The sequence below is a fragment of the Aptenodytes forsteri genome, unplaced genomic scaffold, assembly GCF_000699145.1.
Source record: "Aptenodytes forsteri isolate BGI_AS27 unplaced genomic scaffold, ASM69914v1 Scaffold270, whole genome shotgun sequence".
In the NCBI taxonomy this organism is placed as follows: Eukaryota; Metazoa; Chordata; class Aves; order Sphenisciformes; family Spheniscidae; genus Aptenodytes; species Aptenodytes forsteri.
In genome coordinates this window covers 2,358,557-2,379,408 of record NW_008794631.1, presented here as the reverse complement: position 1 = coordinate 2,379,408, position 20,852 = coordinate 2,358,557, and the positions used below count along the sequence as shown (strand labels likewise).

The following is a 20,852-nucleotide window of genomic DNA, read 5'->3' as shown; positions in this document are numbered from 1 at the left end:
CTGTGGGCACGCAAAGCCATATAATCCGAGACACATGAAGGATACACAAAAAAATCATACATTTTCTCCTTAATAAACAGTCCCTCTCGACACAGAAGCCACAGTCTGCCCCTGCTCTGCTGCACATTGGGATGACTGTGCACCAGTCACATCCTACATTTTCTCTGTGTTGTTTTATTCTTTTGCAGCACTTGCAGATATCCACTGGGGAGTATGGTAATCCCAAAATACTGCTGCCTCATTCATCAACATTAGCTGTGTTAGTGCACTATAAACTACTGGCTTATTTGTATAGGAAGTGAAGACAAGTTTGTGTACTAACATTTTATCTGCCTTGGCTTTGACACACCATCCTGTCCTGTTATAGAACTGTGGTATTGAAATAAGCTATACAAAAATTACAGATACTCTCTGCTTCTAGTCCACTTTCTTTTCCGCACACTCAAATCCCTTTTCAGAGATATGAGAAGACAAGCAACACAGAAAGCACCTTGAAGGTCACCTTATTGCTTTTCCAGCAAATTATGTGGCTGTCTGCCTCTGGAAAAGGTTTGGGGATCTGCATCAACATACAGAGAACCTCAAAAGAAGGAGGGAATTTTTGACAGCTCTAATTGTCACTCTGTCCTGAAACTGAGACCTCCAACACAACAAAGATCTCTGACACCAAACAAAATCAGCAATGAACAACAATTAAGATGGTTTCTCACACAAACCTCAGTCCTACTCTTGGCAAACAGCAGGTAATTTGCTTAGAGGAGAAATTTTCTTAAGCTGTCAATTTGGCAACAAAATTGCAATCAAGGGGGAAAAAAAAAGCAACATCTTGATGCACATGAGAAAAGGGAGAGCTATATTGTCTCTAGGAGAACCAAGGTAGATGCTATAGATCAGGTTCATTTTACGATTCAGTAAAATCAGATAACAGGATCTAACTTCTCTTTTATCAGTCTGATACACATCTACTTATTCCTAACTTACAGTGGACAGAGTAAAATATGGTTTAAGAATTACTTGTTCTCAAATTTCACTTATATTCTTAAAAGCAGAGGATTTTAGGCATAAATCTGCCACTCGTGACATACCTGTTTCCCCTCCGTATTCAATGTAAAAGCAGCCTTTATTGAAATGATCACAAATTATACACTGACATTTGGCAGTCTTTGTTAAAAACGGGAAGCTACCACAGCCTCATCACAGCTCTCTATTGCCATCTCCCCATTTCTGTAGCTAAATACATCCAGCGTGGCAAAGCAGCTGCATCATTTACTGTTCATTAAGAGGTAGAAATGACGCAGCAGGGGGATGTCATGTTTCGTCCATTACTTTGCAGTTACTCGTTCTGAATATTTAATCCGCATACTATGCATTTTGGTAGGTGGAATGAGAACCATTTATCTAAATCAGAATTATTCATCTGAGGAATATTTTCCCCTCCTGCACCTCCTTTTTTTTCCCCCACTCCCAAGCCTCATAGAATATTAAATTCTCCTGGATCACCTTATTGGTACACATCTATTAATAGCAGACTCCAAAAACTCCTCACTCCTCAATTAATATTGCTCAGCCGAGCATTCCATGCTTGAAAGGTCTCAGGATGACTACAGAAACTTTCTGCTGCAGGAACTGAAAACCTTGAAAGATACTTTAACGTGGCCAAGAAGATTTCCTGAAGTTTGTAAAAAAAAAAAAATTGTGCTAACTGGTCCAAATGTTTGCATGAATTTGGACCAGTTTCTGTCAAACTTCCCCTTGTTATTGTTTGCCTAGAAGTCACTCTTAGATTTCAACTGAGTTATGTTTGCACACAGATTTTTGTTCGGAATTGTAAACTTCCATTAAATTGCAGAAAAATCTTGAAAGCTAGAATTATTTTCATTTTCCATACAGACTTGTACACTTCTAGAAGAAGCTCCACTGTTCAGAAGGCTGTTGCCCACAGGCTTCATCTGCAGCTTGACCTACATCTAAGTCCAGATCACTGAAGATGAGGACAAACACTCTGAATTTGAGTCACATCATAAAAAGTCAGTGTAGTAACTCAAGCACATACCAAATAATTACCTCTTTACATATCTGACTTCACTCTCCACAAGGATTAATCAGCTCAGCAGCAATCTCACACCGGTGGCAAAATATAATAGAGTAACACATAGCAGTAGGTATCTCGCAAGTGCCACAAAAATGTATACAGCAAGTTGCCTGTATTTGTGTTTCACAACTGATCACAGATTCTGGCATCTGAATAACGGGAAGGTGAGCTGGAGGCTGGATGTGTTACACCACCCACACAATTCTCCCACCAACAGGGCTCCTCTCTTGCCTGAGAACAATAAATTCAGATTGTTTGGGCTACAGCAAAACTACTTCCAAGAACTGAAATGAGAACAGGTTCAGGTATTTAATTCTGAATAAAAAAAAAATGCCATCCGTTAAAAATAAACTGACAGGACTTAATTCTTTCTGTCTCAGCATTGTTCATTGACCCTTTCTTTGCTTTCTTGAATAATATCCATGACAAATTTTGGGAAGGGTTCAGAGACAATTACTTAAAGTATAGCGAGGGCTGTGTCCTGTGCCAGAAGATTTAAAAAAAAAAAAAAAAAGAGAGAACTAGGGCAAATGGAAAGAATGACAACTGCAAATCTGCAAGCACATAAACGATCAACAAATGCTAGTTGATAGCCTAATATGGTGAGTAAAGCAATCACAGTAAGCCTGCTCCTGCGGTGACAAGGGCCAAATGAGAGACCAACCATCAGTCAGGTGCCGTGGGCAAACCATCACTTCTGCACAAAATTAAGGTACAATGGAAACAGGCTGAAGAAAGGGAAATACAGAGAATGACAGTGTGGAAAGATGCCCCTCTGCCTTACTTCAGATGTTCATCTATAGGAAGTGAAGGAAGAAAACAACAGACATGGTATTCATGATTTCCTGCTGCTGCATGAATGCCTGAATTAGCGTGAGAACATCTTCCTCCACGCAGGTGTGCTAGAAAAGGAACGCTGCACACATCAGTTACTGAATTCAATTAAATAGATGCAAGTACTAAGTTAATAAACTGATCTCTAAATAACTGCTATTTTTGTGGATAGCCAAGGTCAGAGTCTCTGTCCCTGAATTTATTTTCATCTACAGGCTTGGCGTCCATTTGACTCTCACTTAAAAGTTATTCCTGATTTCACTCTTGAACTGAACAACAGGAAAACAAAAACAGACCTCTTGGATCCCTGTCCCCATGGTTACTTGCAACTAATGATAAAAGGATGGTCACAGTACATGTTTTTAGGGTTTTATCTGTCATTTGACAACACTTCCAGTTACCCACTGGTCAGATAAACACTAAAATTAGACACTGTGTAGAGGTCTGGCTTATCAGAGCTATCACTCCTCTGTCATTGGGTTCTCGTGTCCACAACTTTTGTAGAGCCTCAACAAAACAGTCCTCTTATCTCCCGTTGCATATACATAATGTGCAGCTACACTCATCAGCTAGTCACAGACATGTGGCACATGAAAGAGGAGCTGGGCATGACCTTCAGCATCAAAATCACCCGCCTCCCCGCGCAGAGCAGCATAGCAGTGAGGAGCGAGGCTCTGCAAGCCAACAGAGAGATATGGGAATGCGCTGCCTCCTACCATGGACGCTACCCTGGCACCGTCATCAGTTTTAATTGTGATTCTCCTGTAGCAGCATGAACACACTCATATCAAAATGGTAATGACAACAACAAAACATTTGAAACCAAGTTCCTGTATTCTACACGAGAGTGAAAAATATGTGCTTTCCTCCAAACTATGCTGCTTCTTTTTTTCCTCTCTCTTTTTCTTTCCCCTTTTAGCTTAATATTCAGCTGTGGTTTTTGCATCTCCTCAGAGTTGAGCACCACATATCTGGTTCCTCACTGGACTGGTTCACGACAGATTTCACTGCCAGTTTCTAATGCTTCTTCTAGCAGCTAAGTTTTGTGCCTCAGTATGTTTTCAGGCTTCCCACCTGGCTGAGTTGCTGCAGTGTGTTCATAGGTGTCAACCTATGATATTGCCCTGAAAGGAGCAAAATTTCCACTTGCTGACACTAGAGAGGAAAGCAGGCTTAAGTCTGTGACAGGTCACAATTCCTCTTCTCCTATCCGAGTGAAAAAAGCAGGTACTTGGTACCACACCCCCTACTTTTCCAAGATATGCCACCTTTTTTCAGGCTTCTCACAGAGAGAGCACTTGAAGAGGGAAGACAATTTGGTGGTGAGTTATCCTGGAGGACCAGCTGCATCTCTGAGCAGGATCCTGGTCTGACATTCATGAAATAAGCCAGGGCTCTCCCTGCCTACTCATGCACACACACAGAATACTATCCATCTGCTCTCATTCCCCATTTTCCTTTCCACGGCATTCCCATTTTTGCTGTCACAAACCAGGTATCCCGAGGACACTGTTGTAAGGAAGGTCCTTTGCAAAGCTGGTTGCTTACATTACTGTTCAGTAAGGATTATGACAAACCACTAAACAGGGATGTAAAAAACACAAAGCAAATTATTCTGAAAATCATGCATTACCATTTTTCTATGCATTTTTTCATGCTGCTCTGCAGTGTGCATTTTCATATTGTGCTTTAACAGTGAGATTGATTTAATTGGCAATTTTTTATCTAATGTTGCTAATCTCCTACATCAGTATTTTTAGAGGCATCAAAAAATTCTGATGAAAATGTTTTAAAGTTGTAAGAACACCCACTATAGAAAAAAGTTCCAAAATCATCTAAGGAATTTCCAATACTTAATTTCTTCCTCAGAAATACAACCAAATAATAATGATTTGCATTGCAATTTCATTTAACTGAAGTACATTTTCTACCTTGTGAAATGGGAAACAAGTACAGCATTATTCTCAGTGTTAACATACTACTTTCAATTAGCTGTACCTTTATAATAAGTTTAGGTATGAGACATTTACTTGCATGCTTCTAAATATACAGTTGGGTTATTTCATTTTATAGTCCATGCTGCCTGGAAACTATAGAGCCAGAATTTTTTATTTTTTCTTAAAGACGAGTTTTATTTTAAGAATATATGACCAAGCAGAGCAAATCTGAGAAGAAGAAATTTCAGGAAATGTATATAAAATTAACTCAGCGATCCTATCTAACCTCTCCATTGGTTATATTGAGACTATCTTGTCAAAGACACTTTGCAGGCTAAGTTGGCCATATGTCCACACTGCCTAGGCTGCAGCAAAGCACCAGCCTTTGCTCAACAAGCAGTAACGCTTTGAAAATATTGGGCTTTTGGTGCACTTTCCAGTCTGCACTCATATGTAGTTTGGATGCATCTTCTAGATTCAAACCACCTGAAGCATCACTAGTCAATGTACACCTGGAGAAGAGGCATAGCCCAAAACACTGTATTTACATGGCCAGACCAGCATGATACTATAGCCAGCGTGACCCAGAAAACTAGATGCAACAATGCCACACAGTAACTAGTCACGATGTCATCCCAACATGAACACCAAAAAAGGATGCTTATGATGAGATAACTGCCACTGACTAAACTAACACCTGGGGCTTGACTGCTTACAAGTTTGGGCCAGACAAAAGCCCTAAAACATGCAGAAATTGTGGACTTGATCAGTGACACTAGCATAAATGAAATGCTTATGGCAGTCATCCCAGGAAAATAAGTGCCACACAAACAGATACCATCCTCCAGTAGACGCTATACAACAGGGTTCCCACGGACATTCCCAGCACAGCCAAGTATGGCTTTCTGTCAGAAAGCGACTGTTATTTTCATTACTAAGCTGAGGACAAGCCAGATAGCTGTGGTTTCACACACCTGCACACTCCAACAACTCTGACATTGATGGTGGCTACAGGAACAGGCTGGTGCCACGCTAGGAAGGCCACACAGTAATATGAGTTTGGTGCAGACAGAGGATGATGACCATCCTCTCCTTCTGGACTGGGCAGCCCATCCCAGACCTGGTGCTATTCCAAACTTTCTGCCAGCTCATTTAGCCCACAGCCCAGTCCTGCAAATCCAGTCTTACCAAGGGATGCTGGTGTCACTCCGCCAGAAACAGCGTAAGGTGACAGGCCTTGGTTCAGTAAGAATCACAAAAAAAAAAAAAAAAAAAACACAACAAACAAAACCGGCCATTGTTATGAATAAGGTTCCCTTTCTTTCCCTCCTTGGGTCAGTAAGAATCACAAAAAAAAAAAAAAAACCACACACAACATAAAACTGGCACAGGAGCTAGACTCCTGCATGTGAACCAGCTGGCTATCCACGACCATGAGGAGGTCACCTCAGTTCTCTTACCTGCAGCTCTGGCTGTCCCAAGTCCCTCACAAAACAGCTGAAGCCCTCCTGCCTTTCCTGGCTTGCTGGTAACATCACAGTGAAAAATAATCCCTACATGGTCATTAAAGAACAGCCAAGGAGGACACTAGACAGAGCCACTTATAAAGGTAACAGTGAGGTGGCCGTGGGGTCCACATGGTTACGGAGAAGTCAGGTATGGCACAAATGCTCGCCAAGACCAGACAGACCGTAGTCAGGTGCTGTGGAATAGCAAGTAACTCTCACAGCACTCAGCCTTTCTGTGATGAGGATGTCAAACAGCGTGAACATGGATGCAGTTGTCTAGCCAGAGCAACAGCCATGGGGGCATACTCTGAAAATTGCACATAGTTGGCCTTTTAAAGCCAGGATTTTGTCTCAGGGTTCAACAAAGCCAGTGTTTATCCCAATGTGGTCACATAGCAAGCCTGTTTCTTCCACTGTCCCCAGATAATATCTCTTGTTCCAAAAAAAGACAGAGATGGTCATTGTTCATACTACCTGTCTGAAATTTTGAGTGAAGTTAGCTTTTGGTGCTTTGTTTCCATCTGAATTCCCAGAGAAGTATGAAGACACTCAGAACAGAACAGAGGAATGGTTGATTGATTACCTTTCTCTCCATCTGAATTGCATTCAATTAGCTAATGTCATTCAGCTTGCGACATCTCAGTTGCCTTAGGCATATACTGGTACAGCTCTGCTAAAACCAGGTACTCTAATAAAACCGCATGGATAAAACTGGCAGAGAACGTGGTCTCACATCTGAGGCCATGCCTGGGCCAACAAAACAAAACAAGAGAGAATTTTAGAAGCCAGCTACTGAAAGTACTTAACAGGTAGTTCCCGATACAGTGTCTGGGGAGAGATGAGTGTCATTAAAATGACTTCACCTTTGACAAGACAAAAAGAAAAGGATAATCAATAGACACAGAAATTCAGCAATTGAAAGGTTAATGAGAGAATACACTTATTTGCTTTTCTATCACTTCATCTTATCTCAGTGCCAGAGGAAATACCTTAGAAAATTTCCCATGTAGTATTTTAGGCCAAGTTCTCTATTGAAATCAACATTAATAGAGAGTACTGGTTAAAAATAGATGACACCTTAGTCTAGTATCTCTGTGAAGATAAATATTTAAGCAATATTTTTCAAGACCTAGAGAAAGCTCAGCAGGACCCCCAGAAATGCTTCGGCAGAAGCAACAAGCAGTAACCTCTGTTACCAGGCTTCGATTCAAGACAGATCAAAGTGTTAGGCTGACCCTGGAAATGAACTAATGATTTCTAAGGCTACAAATAATCTCACTAAGATCATTACCCAACTCATGATGAACTGATGAAAAAGTTTTCACCAGTTCTTTATGGAAGTTGCCTCTGCCATTTGCACTTCCCCTCCCTTCTTAGAGGAAACTTGTTCAGACAAATTTAAATTACATTTGAGGATCTGTATTAGTACCTCATTACAGGAGTTTCTTCTTTCCTATCATCTATATGAGCTGTGAACTCAGTGCCACTTTCTTTTGATGACTGGGAGATGAAGCTTGCATTTTAATAAACTTCTCTATGGAACACTCAATTCACAAAATACTCAGTTTACATATGAAAAAAGTTAAAACATGTTATTCTGGTTTGTCTCAAACACAGATGGGGAAACTCTCCAGAGAAAAATCCCAGTTGTGAATCTGCACTGCAGACCTCTACTTCATAATGACGTCAGAGGGAGTTCCATGCAGCAGATGTGTGCAGAAGATGCAACAAAAATCTGCAATGCAGATAACAGATCCGCAATGCAGATCAGACACCAGGATTTTACTCACAGGGTGATAATTCAGCTTCACCAATCCTACCACAGAATCACAGAAACGCTGAGGCTGGAGGGGGTTTCTGAGATCATCTAAGTCCAACCCCCTTGCTTGAAGCACTGTCAGCTACAGCAGGTTGCCCACCTGTGTCAGGGTCTCCCCACCCCGGCAGGGTGGGGGTGGGGTGGGGTGGGGTGGGGGGGAAGCTTTTTCTTATGTTTGAATGGTATTTCCTATATTTCATTTTTGGCCCTCTGCCTCTTGTCCTGTCACTGGGCACTACTGAGAAGAGTCTAGCCCCATCTTGTGCATTCCCTCCCATCAGGTATTTATATTGATAAGCTCCCCCCAAGCCTTCTCTCCTCCAGGCTGAACAGTTCCAGCTCTCCTGGCCTCCCCTTCTATGTCAGATGCTCCAGTCTTTTAATCATCTTCATGGTCCTTTGCTGGGCTCTTTCCAGTATGCCTTTGTCTCTCTTGTGCTGAGGAACCCAGAACTGGACCCAGCACTCCACATGTGGCCTCACCAGTGCTGAGCAGAGGGGAAGCTTGATCTGCTGGTGACGCTCTTCCTAATGCCAATCAGGATGCTGTTGGCCTTCTTTGCTGCAAGGTCACATTGCTACCTCATGGTCTAAGTTGCTGTCCACCAGGACCCCAAGGTTCTTCTCAGCAATGCTGCTTTTCAGTCAGTCAGTCCCCAGCATGTACTGGTGCCTGGGGTTGTTCCCTGCCACGGTGCAGGACTTTGTACTTTCCCTTGTTGAACTGCATGAGGTTCCTGTCAGCCCAATTCTCCAGCCTGTGGAGGTCCCTCTGGAAGGCAGCATACCCATCTGGTCTACCAACAACTCCCTCTGTTTTGGGGGGTTTTTTTCATCTACAAACTTGCTGAGGGTGCACTGTGCCCCATCATCCAGGTCATTAATCTTAAACAGCATAAATCATAGCTGTTATAAGCCATAACACAGACATGCTGGGGGAGGGGAGGGGAGAAATCGATCTTTGTAAAATATATTGAATCAATTTTTGCTATTATAAACTTTTCATTAATTATTGTACAACTGCTTCAAAAAGAGTGACATATAGAATAAGACAAATCTGAGTTTAACCTCACTTCAATTCAGAAAAAAATGAAATTAGTTTAAAAAGAGAGTGTAATACGGCTGATATTCTGCTGCAGCACAAAACTAAGGAGACTGTATTCTGTTGATACTAACGAGTAATTTTTTGTAAGAAATTAGGGCAGTTTTGCTAGCACAAGAGCTGATATGTCAGGATAACACAATTATTTATATTATATAATGAATTATAAAGCAAAAAAGTGCTAAGTACTTTTTTTTTTCTGAGAACCAATGCAATGAGCAAGTATGTAAAGCCCCAGCAACACAAAGAAAACCTGCATTTCAGGTCATGGCTTGCCAACACCATCCTCAGATGCCCAGAAAGTGCCTTGGCTACATTAGAATCAGCATTAAAGCAGTGGAGAAAAAAGGTAAACAGTTAAAGGCTGCACTGATTCAAAGCCTGCAAGCTGCACGGAGTTTTTATTAAAGACAGTGGGCATTCTTCAGATGGGAATTTGCTGTATCTAGCCCAGGCCTCTTTGATTAACATATTATTCGACAGCATCGCTCATGATTCAACAAAAACAGTCTGCCAAGTTTATCAGATTTATAATATTAATCAACAAATATGCAAATTTCAGTGTACAAGCACTGTTTTGAAATATCAAGCCACATACTGATTTACTGCAGCTGAGTGTAACTCCATGGAAGTCAACTGAGTTTTATGCCAATTTACACCAAATTTGGCCCACTGTATTTACACTACTACACTCTGTAATACATTTACTCAAGTACTGCTGACATTGTGGATAATTATATTATGAGCAACTTTAAAACAATTTAGGAAGTGAAGAAGCCCTCAAAAGGAGGTACAGTGCCATAAGAGGAATCCAATTTTCACAACATCTCATCTTCAGAATGAATCTGAATATTACTTTATTATGAATAACACTGTTCGGAATTAGGGCAGACTTAATTATAACTCCTACAAGAAGCCAGCAGGATACCAAGCATCTTTTTGATTCAGGAGCAGATACTATTGGTGACAATTATATGACAAAAATCAATCTTGAGGTTCTAAGTCCTGGGAATAGAAACATTATCTTCAGCTTAGAAACTGCAACTACAGATGCTCGCACTGATCTAAATGATGCTCGTGCGCATCATTCAGGAGGAAGGAAAATAAGTTTCTGATAGTTTTCCTTTTTACAATAAACACTCTTCAGTAGCTGTTATTTAAAAAACAGAACTTCAGGTCTTGTCCTTTTTCAGCTGAGCTGAGAGAAAATTTGCTCTGACAAGGAACTGTAAGTGCTCACATGAAAGAGGAGACAGACAACAGGTACATATATAACAGAAGGAATCACTGGGCACAAATGGGGACCCAAAGCTCATATTCCTGGGTCAATTTCCACACCTCAAAATGAAGGCTTTTCCACCAAAAGAAGATACAAGATTGCTTTTGCCAGAGTAAAAGCAGCATTGACAGCAAATTTAGCCTATAGGCCTGGTTTCAAAACAACCTGAGTCAATTTATAAAGTTTAGATCAATTTATAAAGTTCAGATGGAAACCAAGTAACATGATAGTTTTAGCAGCCTTGCTGTGAACACTTCAGTAGATTCAGATCCAAAAATTATTGGCACTAAAAATAAATGTCCCAATCTGCAAACTACAGACACCATGGCTCTGACATCAGCAAGTGCTGAGTACTCAGATGGATAGTGTGATAATTTCCAAATGAGACCCTTCTATTACATAAAATAGTTTCTAGAAATTGCCAGCAGGCAGCTTAACATGCAAAAAAACAGATAAAGAACAGCCATTAGCAAGTTATGTGGGTAAGGGGTGTTGACAGTTTGCAGCAGCTTTACTTACCTAGATGTTGCTATATGTCTGCAAAGTCACTGGTAGGCTGGGCTGTGAATTTCTGGCAAAAGAATTTCCAGCAAAATACGGCAGTTACCAAAAATCATTTTGCATGGGGAGGCAAACCGGACAAAACCTTCATCAGAAACCACAGAGTTAAAAAAGAGAGATACACAGAGCAGGGGGTGCCAACAGGTGACTCCAAGCAACCTGTAGCCTGGTATTAATAACATGCCCATGGGAATCAACAATTTGATCCATTGGATGGGTGACAACTGCAACAGGTATGGGGATTTCCAATGTGTCCCAGGTAAATGTTTAGTGTAGGTTTTCTCTTGGGTTTCATTAAAAAAAAAACCTCAAATTTGTATTTCAATGCATAAATGGCTAGTATTTTCTCAAGACAGAATACAGTTTCCTCTCCAGATCAGATTGTCATACACAATTAACTGGAGCTAAGTATCCCTTTTTCCTCCTCCTCCAAAGCTCTTCACGTTAAGAAGAAATGCAGGACATTAGTGAAGATTAAGCTCTTATCCATCAGCCTTAAGATTATTTTGGGTAATTTCATAATTGCTATTGTTATTCACTTCAAAATATTCCTGAACTCTTATTTGCAGGTTTTGTGGCCTCAAAACCAAACCAAATTTGTCCCTGATTGGATTGGATCTGGAGGATGTTTTACCACATCCTTTAGGAAAAAATCACAGTATAACACACCACTTAACTTCATTGCCATCAGCCAGCCATTTAAAAGCAGATGAAACTGTATAGGAATCTCCTTTGAGCGCCTTTTTAATGTTTCTTGCTTACGCAAATTAAAGAACTCAAGATAAAGCTTCAGCAATTCATTAGTCAAAGACTTTTATCTCAGCTCATCACACTCTCTCTGACTGCCAGAGTAAGAAAGCCACTATCCCATTTTCTCATTGGGAATGAAATATATACCGTGACGGTCTTAATTTAATAACAGGATGAGCAACTTGCGGCCCACAGGACATGCACAGACTGCCAGGACAATAAATCTGTTCCAGAGCCTGCATCCCCTCCTCCCAAGTGCCCTTCAAGTGCAGACCACAGGCTGGAGGAATAGGCCAGGTGGCCACCAGCCCCTTTCCAGTGCTATTTCACCTGAAAGCCCAGCTGCTCCTCCCCATTAGTTGACACTCCATGAGAGTCAGTACACATCAGGAAACCCTGGACTTCTGCGTGTGCACAGAAAGACCATGCTGGGTGTAACCACATGACAGCAGGGGAGGGGGTCATGGCATATAATTCACTTAATCCACCAGAATAAGATATGTGGTCCACTCTACCACAGTGATTAGGCATGATTTATAGCGTAATAGTAGTGACAATAACACCTTTCATTAGCATCAATTATAGTACTCAAAGCTGCACCTTTCATTAGCATCAATTATAGTACTCACATAGCACAAGCTATGACTGGTTTCTTACGCGCTTGTGCTTTGTATCTTTCCTACCTTCCCCATAGCAACACATTCTGCGACCTGCTGTGTCTCCTGCCACTCTGCTCTCCTTGGGCTTCTCCTCCAAATATTGCCCTGCCTGCTTGCATGGTCACACGTGGCACCTGGTTCACAGCTACACATGTGCTGATTAGCTAGAGAGTATGTTAGCACTGGTCAGCCAGATAGCAACTCTCAGAAGTCAGCTTTTCTCTCTCCTATCCATTCCTTTAGTAGGACCCTTTTTTATCCTACCATCAGTTTTCACAAAATAGGTAGGAACTAAGTACCTTTGAGATGTCTACCATTCTGTTAAACTACTGATCAAGTTCAACTATGTTTAAGAACTTAATGGGAAGGTTGACTGAGAGACATACAGCAATTTCCTTAGGAAAAGGATAGCCAGTTTTCCTTAGGAAACCAGGCTAAAAATTATGTTAATGGGAATTGCAAGGCATCCCAGTCTGGTAGTAGTATGTAGAGGCTATTAATCTCTCATGGTGGAGATAACTAAATAGTGCATTATTAAACATTTCCTTGTCAGGATAAAGACTATCCTTACATTCATGTATTTTCCTATATACAACTCCCTGCCCATATACAGTTTCTTCTGTAAACCGGCAAGGAAGACTGGGCTGGCAAGTTTAGTAAGCCAAGCAATTAATCACGGCCCCTGGAACAGCCTTGTATACCCACAAGCGCCGCACAGACATTTGAGACTCACGTGGTTGTACAGGTATACCACGTCTGGATTTAAAAATATGTCCGCCCTCTGTGTGTGGTGGAGGATAGCGTAGTCCATGTCAAGGAGTGGGGGTGATCTGTATGCTTACAAAGCCAGAACTGGAAGCCTTGCACAGTTGCAAAACAAGTGCTCAGAGTCTATTACGGTACAAGATTCAGGTGCCGTACGTCAGGCAGAGAAGTGTGGTCAAGGACAGGCACTGGTCAGTCCTCAAAGCAGGCCTTCTTTACTACCAGGACTTTGTTTATCCATGGCACTTCGGCCCAAACTCTCGTTCCCATTTTGGAAGTGGATTTGTTCCCTGCCTTTCAGAGGCACAGCTCTGTTAGGACACCCAAAGTCCATCTGAATTTCTCAACTTGGGTCTTTTGATGTGTCTGATATTTACAGGGACAGAATCTCTGGCTTTGCTTGTCATCAATAATACATCTATCCTATGAAGAACAAGAAGACTGTGATATAAAAAAAAAAAAAAAAAGAGACACGTCTATTTCTCTTTCAACTGCCTGAAAAAACACCTTCCCTCTTGGACTCGTGTGGATATATGTGAAGAGAGAGAGAGAGAGAATGCAGCCTTTGAACAGTAACTGGTATAAATCTTTCTCTTCTGATCATTCCCCCTCTGACTCATATATCTCAATCAACCAAGAAATGAGTGCATAGCTCTCTCAGAGCATAACATGCACCTAGAAGGGAGGCACAATTAAAAGAAGAGAGAAGACAGACAAATGATGTGGGAGCCATTTCTTTAACGAACAGAACACTTTTCAGTTCTTATTCATCGTAATGAGTATCAATAAATAACAGGAATAAGCAACAGGTTTGACTACAACATAGATGAATTTAAGTTTAATGCAAGTAAAGTGCCTTATAATAAGTCTGGAATTCTGGATTGAGAAAGATGTTGAGAAAGGTGGTTTTCAGAGAGATTGCTTACATTTTAATGTTTAGTGAAACCTGGATCTGCTGTAGATGGGTATAAAAACCCATGAGAAAGTGTCTTTCATGTTTCCAGCCTTGTGCAGTCTTTTTTTTTTTTTTTTTTTTTATAAACAAGTTAGGGCAAGTGAGACTCATCTCTCATTTTTGTGTGTGCTTTTTAAAAAACAAGAAGAAAATCTAAATAAAAAAGGCAATAAAGAAATACTGAGACCTGGGAGGGAGGGAGGGCCAGCGGGCTTTATTCTACCCCGTGACTAGCCCTCAGCTCCTGCTTTTCTGCAGTTATGGTCACGGCTCTCCTGCACAGCATCACCTCCCTCTCTGATTTTCAGACCTCATGTACTAGCTTAAGTAGCTACGGCCGAGCTTTGGTTGCTGCCCAGAGAGTGTCAAAACGTGAGAGGTGGTAAAGGAGGAGTCCTGCAGGTCCCTCTCCGCCATGTGACTGGAGATGGGCTCTCGCTATGACTCAAGGAAGGTAGGGGGAAGGAAGGCTCATACCCCTTATTCCCATTGATGCCTCCTTGACCCACACGATTGAGGCTCATGGGCTGACTCCCAGCACGTGGTGCTGTGACTGAAGTTTTCGCATTTGGAGCGCTGCAGTATCACCTCTATCCTGTAGACCAAGTGGCCAGTAGCTGGCACGAGCAAGAGTTTACATCACCCACGACCGAACCAGAAATACAAGAAGATTAGCTGCCAGTGTGATTTAAGACTCCCAAAGCAGAACAGAAGCAGATAAGGAAAGCAAAGCAAACTGTCCTTGGAAAGATAAAGAAACTTTGCAGCTGACATAGGAAAAGCAGCTATTAAGGTAAGCAGGGGTGTTACCAGCCTCAGGCTAAAAGCTGGAAATATTTTTGAAAGGTGACAGAAATTAAGAACCCATACAAGCCTGGAGCTTAAAAACACTCTGACCTTGAAGGAACTGAATCTGCCTTTCTGGTTCCCGGGACATATGGCCTCGGTAACAGATGATATATATCACTTCCTAGTTCAGCATAGATACATAGGCATCCCATAAGGCTTGTCTGGTACAGGACAGAGGGTCTTTGCCTCATCTGCTGACTGTTCAGTTGCCTGCTACCGTGATTTATCACTTTGGAAACACTCCTGCCCCAAGCCCCCACGTGCTAGACAGAGCCAGCTGGACTACTCCACAATTGCAGACCAACTTTAGCTGTCACACAGGCCCTGGACCAGGATGGGAGGTTGCACTGAACATTTTGTCTTGGATGAGCATCTCCGTTCTTCCCTGGTTGTCTCAGTCACCTTGTACCATGGGATCTCTCCTGCCACAAGATCCAGCACAGCCATTACACCCCATAAGCACCACCACAGTCATATACCCCAATGCAGCGTCCCAGGTCTCCAGACTCAAAATAACACTCTATCTCTCCAGTACATCAAAACCAAATGAGTCTAGGAGAAATCGTGACATCTTGGACACATCAAATTTTCAGCTGGAGCAGTACTACTCTGGTGACTTCGTTCACTCCAGGCAGCAGTCTGGGGACAAACACAGCAGTTTCTCTGGTATCTTCCAACATAAAGCACTTCCACAAACTTCTAGGTGGTATTTGGAGAACAGCACCCAAACCTGTCTCTTGTTTCCCTGCTCCCCCTGGTGGGTGCCAGCCCGGCATTATCAAAATGCCTGCTTGGGCAGTGCTGCCAGGAAGCAGCATACAGAAGCTAAGCAGGCTGAAAGTTATTACACAGTCTCCTTAAGAGCTCATTAATTACCACTGTTAATACTTACCGATACTGATAGCACCACTGCTCATTACAGGGACCTAGCAGATCAAAAAGCAGATCTAGGAAGAGAGTTTCTGAGTTACAGACTTCGGTGTTGGCAACCATTGACATCTCCAGCCAACATCCAGATCACGCAGCCCTGACAAGGCCATTTGCCCACGACCTGGGCGTCAATCCACAGCCACCGCCAACGATGGTACATACATGGATGCTGATCCATGCACAGCTCTTCAAAAAGAAAGCGATCGCAGCTCCTGTAATTGTGAACTTGCATATTTGTGCAAAGAAAGATAGTGGAGATATCAGATGGGTTGCATAAAGTGTGGGCCAAGAAGCTAATCACTTCTATGTGTCTAATTATACCTTTTTTCCTTGTCAAAAGGGGATAATCTGTCATTCTCCATATTCCACTGTATTTTCAAATGTAATTCAAATTGGGGCCTCCCCTGCCTTTACTAGACAAATAGACTAAATGCCAGTGAGAATGGATTTTAAAATCTATATTTTAAGCACTGCAGTAGTATAACTAGTCAAGACACAAAATTACCTATAACTGCTCACTCAGTTCAATACTGCAAACAAGAAAATACTACAAACTCTTTCAATTCTCTGTTTAGAAAGATATTCAACCTTGTTTAGACCAATCTTGTGCTTGTTCTTGTTATCTTCAGAAAAGAGATAGTAAAATAATTGTATAAGAAAATCAAGACCATCAGAACACTTTTTAATTATGCAGAGATGCATATATCATGCACTATACTTACTTGGAGTATGGAGAGGGGGTTGGTTTCGTCTGGTTTTTGCTTTACATCTTAAGATGGATTATTACTGCAGGAAAAGTATGACTGAAATGACTGAAATAATCACATTCCTCCCTTTATGTTCAAATGCGTTTCAAGCTCATATCGAGACGTTGAACAAAATCAAATATAGATCTTTTCCTAATTTTCCAAGCTACAGAACAATAAGTACTGCACAGTAGAAAACAAGATCTAATACAAGAAGTGGCAACTGGGATTTCGTGCTTGCTTATATGTATTCACATAAAAAGATATGCAATCACAAGGAAGTGTGACTCATTTGACACTGGAGAGACATTTTCTTTTTAACTGTGCATGAAAGGGACAGTATTGCCATACACTGCTCTAACAGTGGTGAATCAGAAGTAGTAAGGGAGTCGCTGCATTTTACAGTTTGTAGCAGTCACGTTTGAAAACAAGGCCTGGATCTTCTCTCTGTAAAATCCATTCATACAAGCCCAACATTGCCCCACACACACACTGAGATTCAGCCACCAGATTCCCAATTAAGACACGCTGAACTGGACAACTTGTAAAGTGCATTTCATTCCCAAAAGGCAAGAGGGTAGCAAGATCTTCCACCAGTGTCTAGTAAACAAGAAACAAGGAAAGCCCATGCTTGGCAGGCACTCAGACACACCAGTCAAACTCTTGTTAAGGAAGCACTTGAAGATCACTACCCACAGAAGACCCTGATGAATCACACATGCAACCCATTGTACAAAAGATGCTACTGCCTCGTAAGCCCCAGTTTGCACCATAAAAATATCAACAAGATCCCAAAAAGAATAAAAACACCGCAGTGGTTTTATTTTCTCAAGTCTTTAGACAGTAATTGCAATGTACTCTCTTACCTTCCACTCCTCTGCATAGCTCTTAAACACACATGGGTCTTCCTTTCTTTATAAAACTAGACAGTTACAATTTATTTTGTAACAACAATTTGTTTGGATTTCCATCTATAAAAGCCCCAAAAAATGCCACATTGTACAGTAATTTCTATACTGATGAAATACAAAGGTTCTGTAATGTTTATAAAGCCTTTTAAGCTGCATTAGCGAGACTATTTTGCTAAATTACATTTTCCAGCTCATCAGTCCTTATTATGCTATATACAAGCTCACTTCTTCCAAGTCACCCCTACTCACATAATCAAATCATGCCATTTGAAACGCTGTGACATTATTTTGTCATATAAAATGGTTGAAATTATCTTGACAATGGCAATGTAAGGATTGCTGCTACCCAGAATTTGTTATGAGAAATGAAAGCTGAAAAAGAGTTTGATCTCTTGAAATTATAGACTTTAAATATCAGAGACACAAAGTGTTTAAAAGCCATTAAATACCATCGGTCATCATAAAAGGAGGATCCAGGTTCTGAAACACTTGTCCTGAATCATTTCAATGGAAATATTAAAGAATGAAAATGTGCTATGGAATTACAGGATTTATTTATATAGACTGACATAAACTCACTTTATGATAATATGTTTTTAAATGTCAAGCAGTATAAACAAGCTATCTGAAATTACTACTAATATAATGACTTAAATAAGTACCTTCAAAATAATGATTATATGAAGACTGAAATAAGTTTGACAGACTGAGGCATAATCAAAATCACTGTAGTCAGAGAAATTTATCCAAAGCAAAAGCCATTTTATGCTTGCACACTTATGCATTTAATATAGAAGAAAAGTAGAGCATAGTTTTTCAACAACAAAAAAAGCTCAAAAAACACTTGGAAAAAATTCTGCCAGTCGCTTCGCTTTTGCTGGGCACACCAGTTTTCACATTTTGGTCAAAGATCCACTGCATGCACACAGCTTCTCTATTTTACCTCATTTTGAGAAAATTATTTTCAGAAAACATGCCTCCAAGAAACATCTGACAACTGTATGTCCACATGATTAAATAAAAGAGAGGAAAACTCAGCAATATATAGATCACACACTTTACAACAGCAGCAATAGCTTGCTTGCAAGCCCCTGGCCAGAATCCTTCGCCTTGACAAAATAAATTAATGCTAGACATTTCTCAAGACATTACATCAACAGAAAAAGGTTTAGCTCTCCCTTGCATCAACAAAGCACATCATCTGACCTAAAGTGCAAGTCTTGATCACTAAACCACTTTCAAATGAAACAATACCAACCTTCAAAGACATCTTCATGTAACGAGCTCTCTTTGCTGACCATTTTGACTAGTTAAAGAATTTATATATATCTGGTCCACAATCATTTAAGAAGGCTAATGAGGTCCGAGAAGTGAAAGATGAGTTCAGTCAGTATTATTTATGGACCTCTTTTTTCACTCTTGTTCAGTACAAAGATACATAGCATTGCTGAATCCTTCAGTATCGATTCTCCCACCAAACCCACACTGCAGACTTAATCTTAAAAAGATATACTTTCAAGGATAAACAAAGTAAACACATATCCGTCAGACCTGAAAGATGTTTTCACCAATGCCTCAGGACTGTCCACTGGTGGTAGTTCATCTGCTAAGATTTCTTCAGGAGGTCTAGGGTCGCTGATGATGGTCGGCTTTGGCCTTTCCTTGAGGTTGCCGGTAAGCCCACCGATAATGGTGTTCCACAAGCAGTTTTGTGATTTAGACCCTGCAAAAATAGAGAGAGAAGGAAAATAAATTCATAGGCCTATCATCCAGTCTCTCAGCAGTCTGGAAAACAAAGATGGTCTTTATCATTTTACCTTTGCATCACCACAATTTGGGATTAAGCCTGAAAACCTGAAATAAAGCTCAAAGTAGAAATAAGCACTAATGTTCAGGTCATTTCAAATCCAAGACTGTAATGCTTCCCATAAAAAGATTTGATTATAGAACATGGAGTTCCCATGTCTCAATAAAAACCATCCTCTCCACATTATACTTAGATTACAGCTTAGCATGTATTGATGTGGCTGTATTTTAAGCCAAAGAACTAACCAAAAAACAAAGTACCAAATCAATACAATATTAATCGCTGACTTTCTTAGACTAAAATTAATAGTGGTTAAATTATAAATTAAAAATATCACTGAAGGAATAGTATCAGAAAACATTTTTTTCTGTTGAAACTTCAGCTTTTCTCAGTAGACATTCAAATGCCAAAATATTTATATGGATGATCTTTTTACATTTATTTAGAAGTGCCACCAGGTGCCTCTTGTTTGTCATTCAGAGAACCCATCCTCATCTGTAAGTCTAGTTCCACTGACAAAGTACAATTAGCATCCTTCAGTCAGATCTCCTCCCCGCCTTTGGAGAAGAGAATACATGACTTACATTTCATAAAGTTTAAGTATTTGTTTCATATTTTCAAAAATTTCTAAATGGCTTCTGAATAAATTAGGCACTTCTGAAAATCCCAGTGATACTCCCATACTGAACACCTGTGTCACATTCTAACTTTCAATTATTATAGAATATACATGAGTGAATTAGCAGATCCCAAGAAGAGCAGTTAACTAGTGAAATACTAATTATTTCAGTTAAGAGACTTCCCACAACAGAGGTGCAGCAAGCATTAATCTTACTGGATTCCAAAGTAATAAGACGTACCAACTCTGCTGGTAGTCATTCTCCATGGGCTTTTCATCAATATGCAAAATTAAAAAAAAAATATTCTGACAAATGGGATAGTTCTAAAGTCACCAACTGATTTTTATAAGAGACTGTACAGGTAAAATTTTCAAGTATTTCCCCAGCATTCAGACTTAATTGTCCAGCAGAGACAATTAAGAAGCAAATAGTGGACCTAACACATACGGATTAAGGTTGACTTTTTGTTGCAGTACACACAAAGTATGTAAGAGGAAACCAAATAGAAGAGCTGTTATCTCATGTCTCCTGGGAATATATCATGAGAAGCTACCCTGTTAGAAGCAGCAATATCTGCTGCTACAGACAGCTGATGGCAGCCTTATTTTGCTCGTTGTCTTCAGTGTCTTGTTTTCACACAGCCTAAATGGTGCAGAGACAGATCAGCAAGAATCCTCGTCTATCTTCCCCATTCCAAAGCAATTTTCAGAGTATTTCCCAGCTAATCA

At 40.6% G+C, this 20,852-nt stretch overlaps 1 protein-coding gene across 1 annotated transcript in view; it reads right to left on the bottom strand.

Annotated features, from left to right (window-relative positions):
• PDE1C (phosphodiesterase 1C) overlaps nt 1-20,852 on the bottom strand; it is a 348,343-nt gene that overhangs the window by 269,041 nt on the left and 58,450 nt on the right. Inside the window, exon 3 of the mRNA XM_009273482.2 lies at nt 19,249-19,420. Coding sequence (XP_009271757.1) covers nt 19,249-19,420 — 172 coding nt within the window. The remainder of the gene's footprint in view (nt 1-19,248; nt 19,421-20,852) is intronic.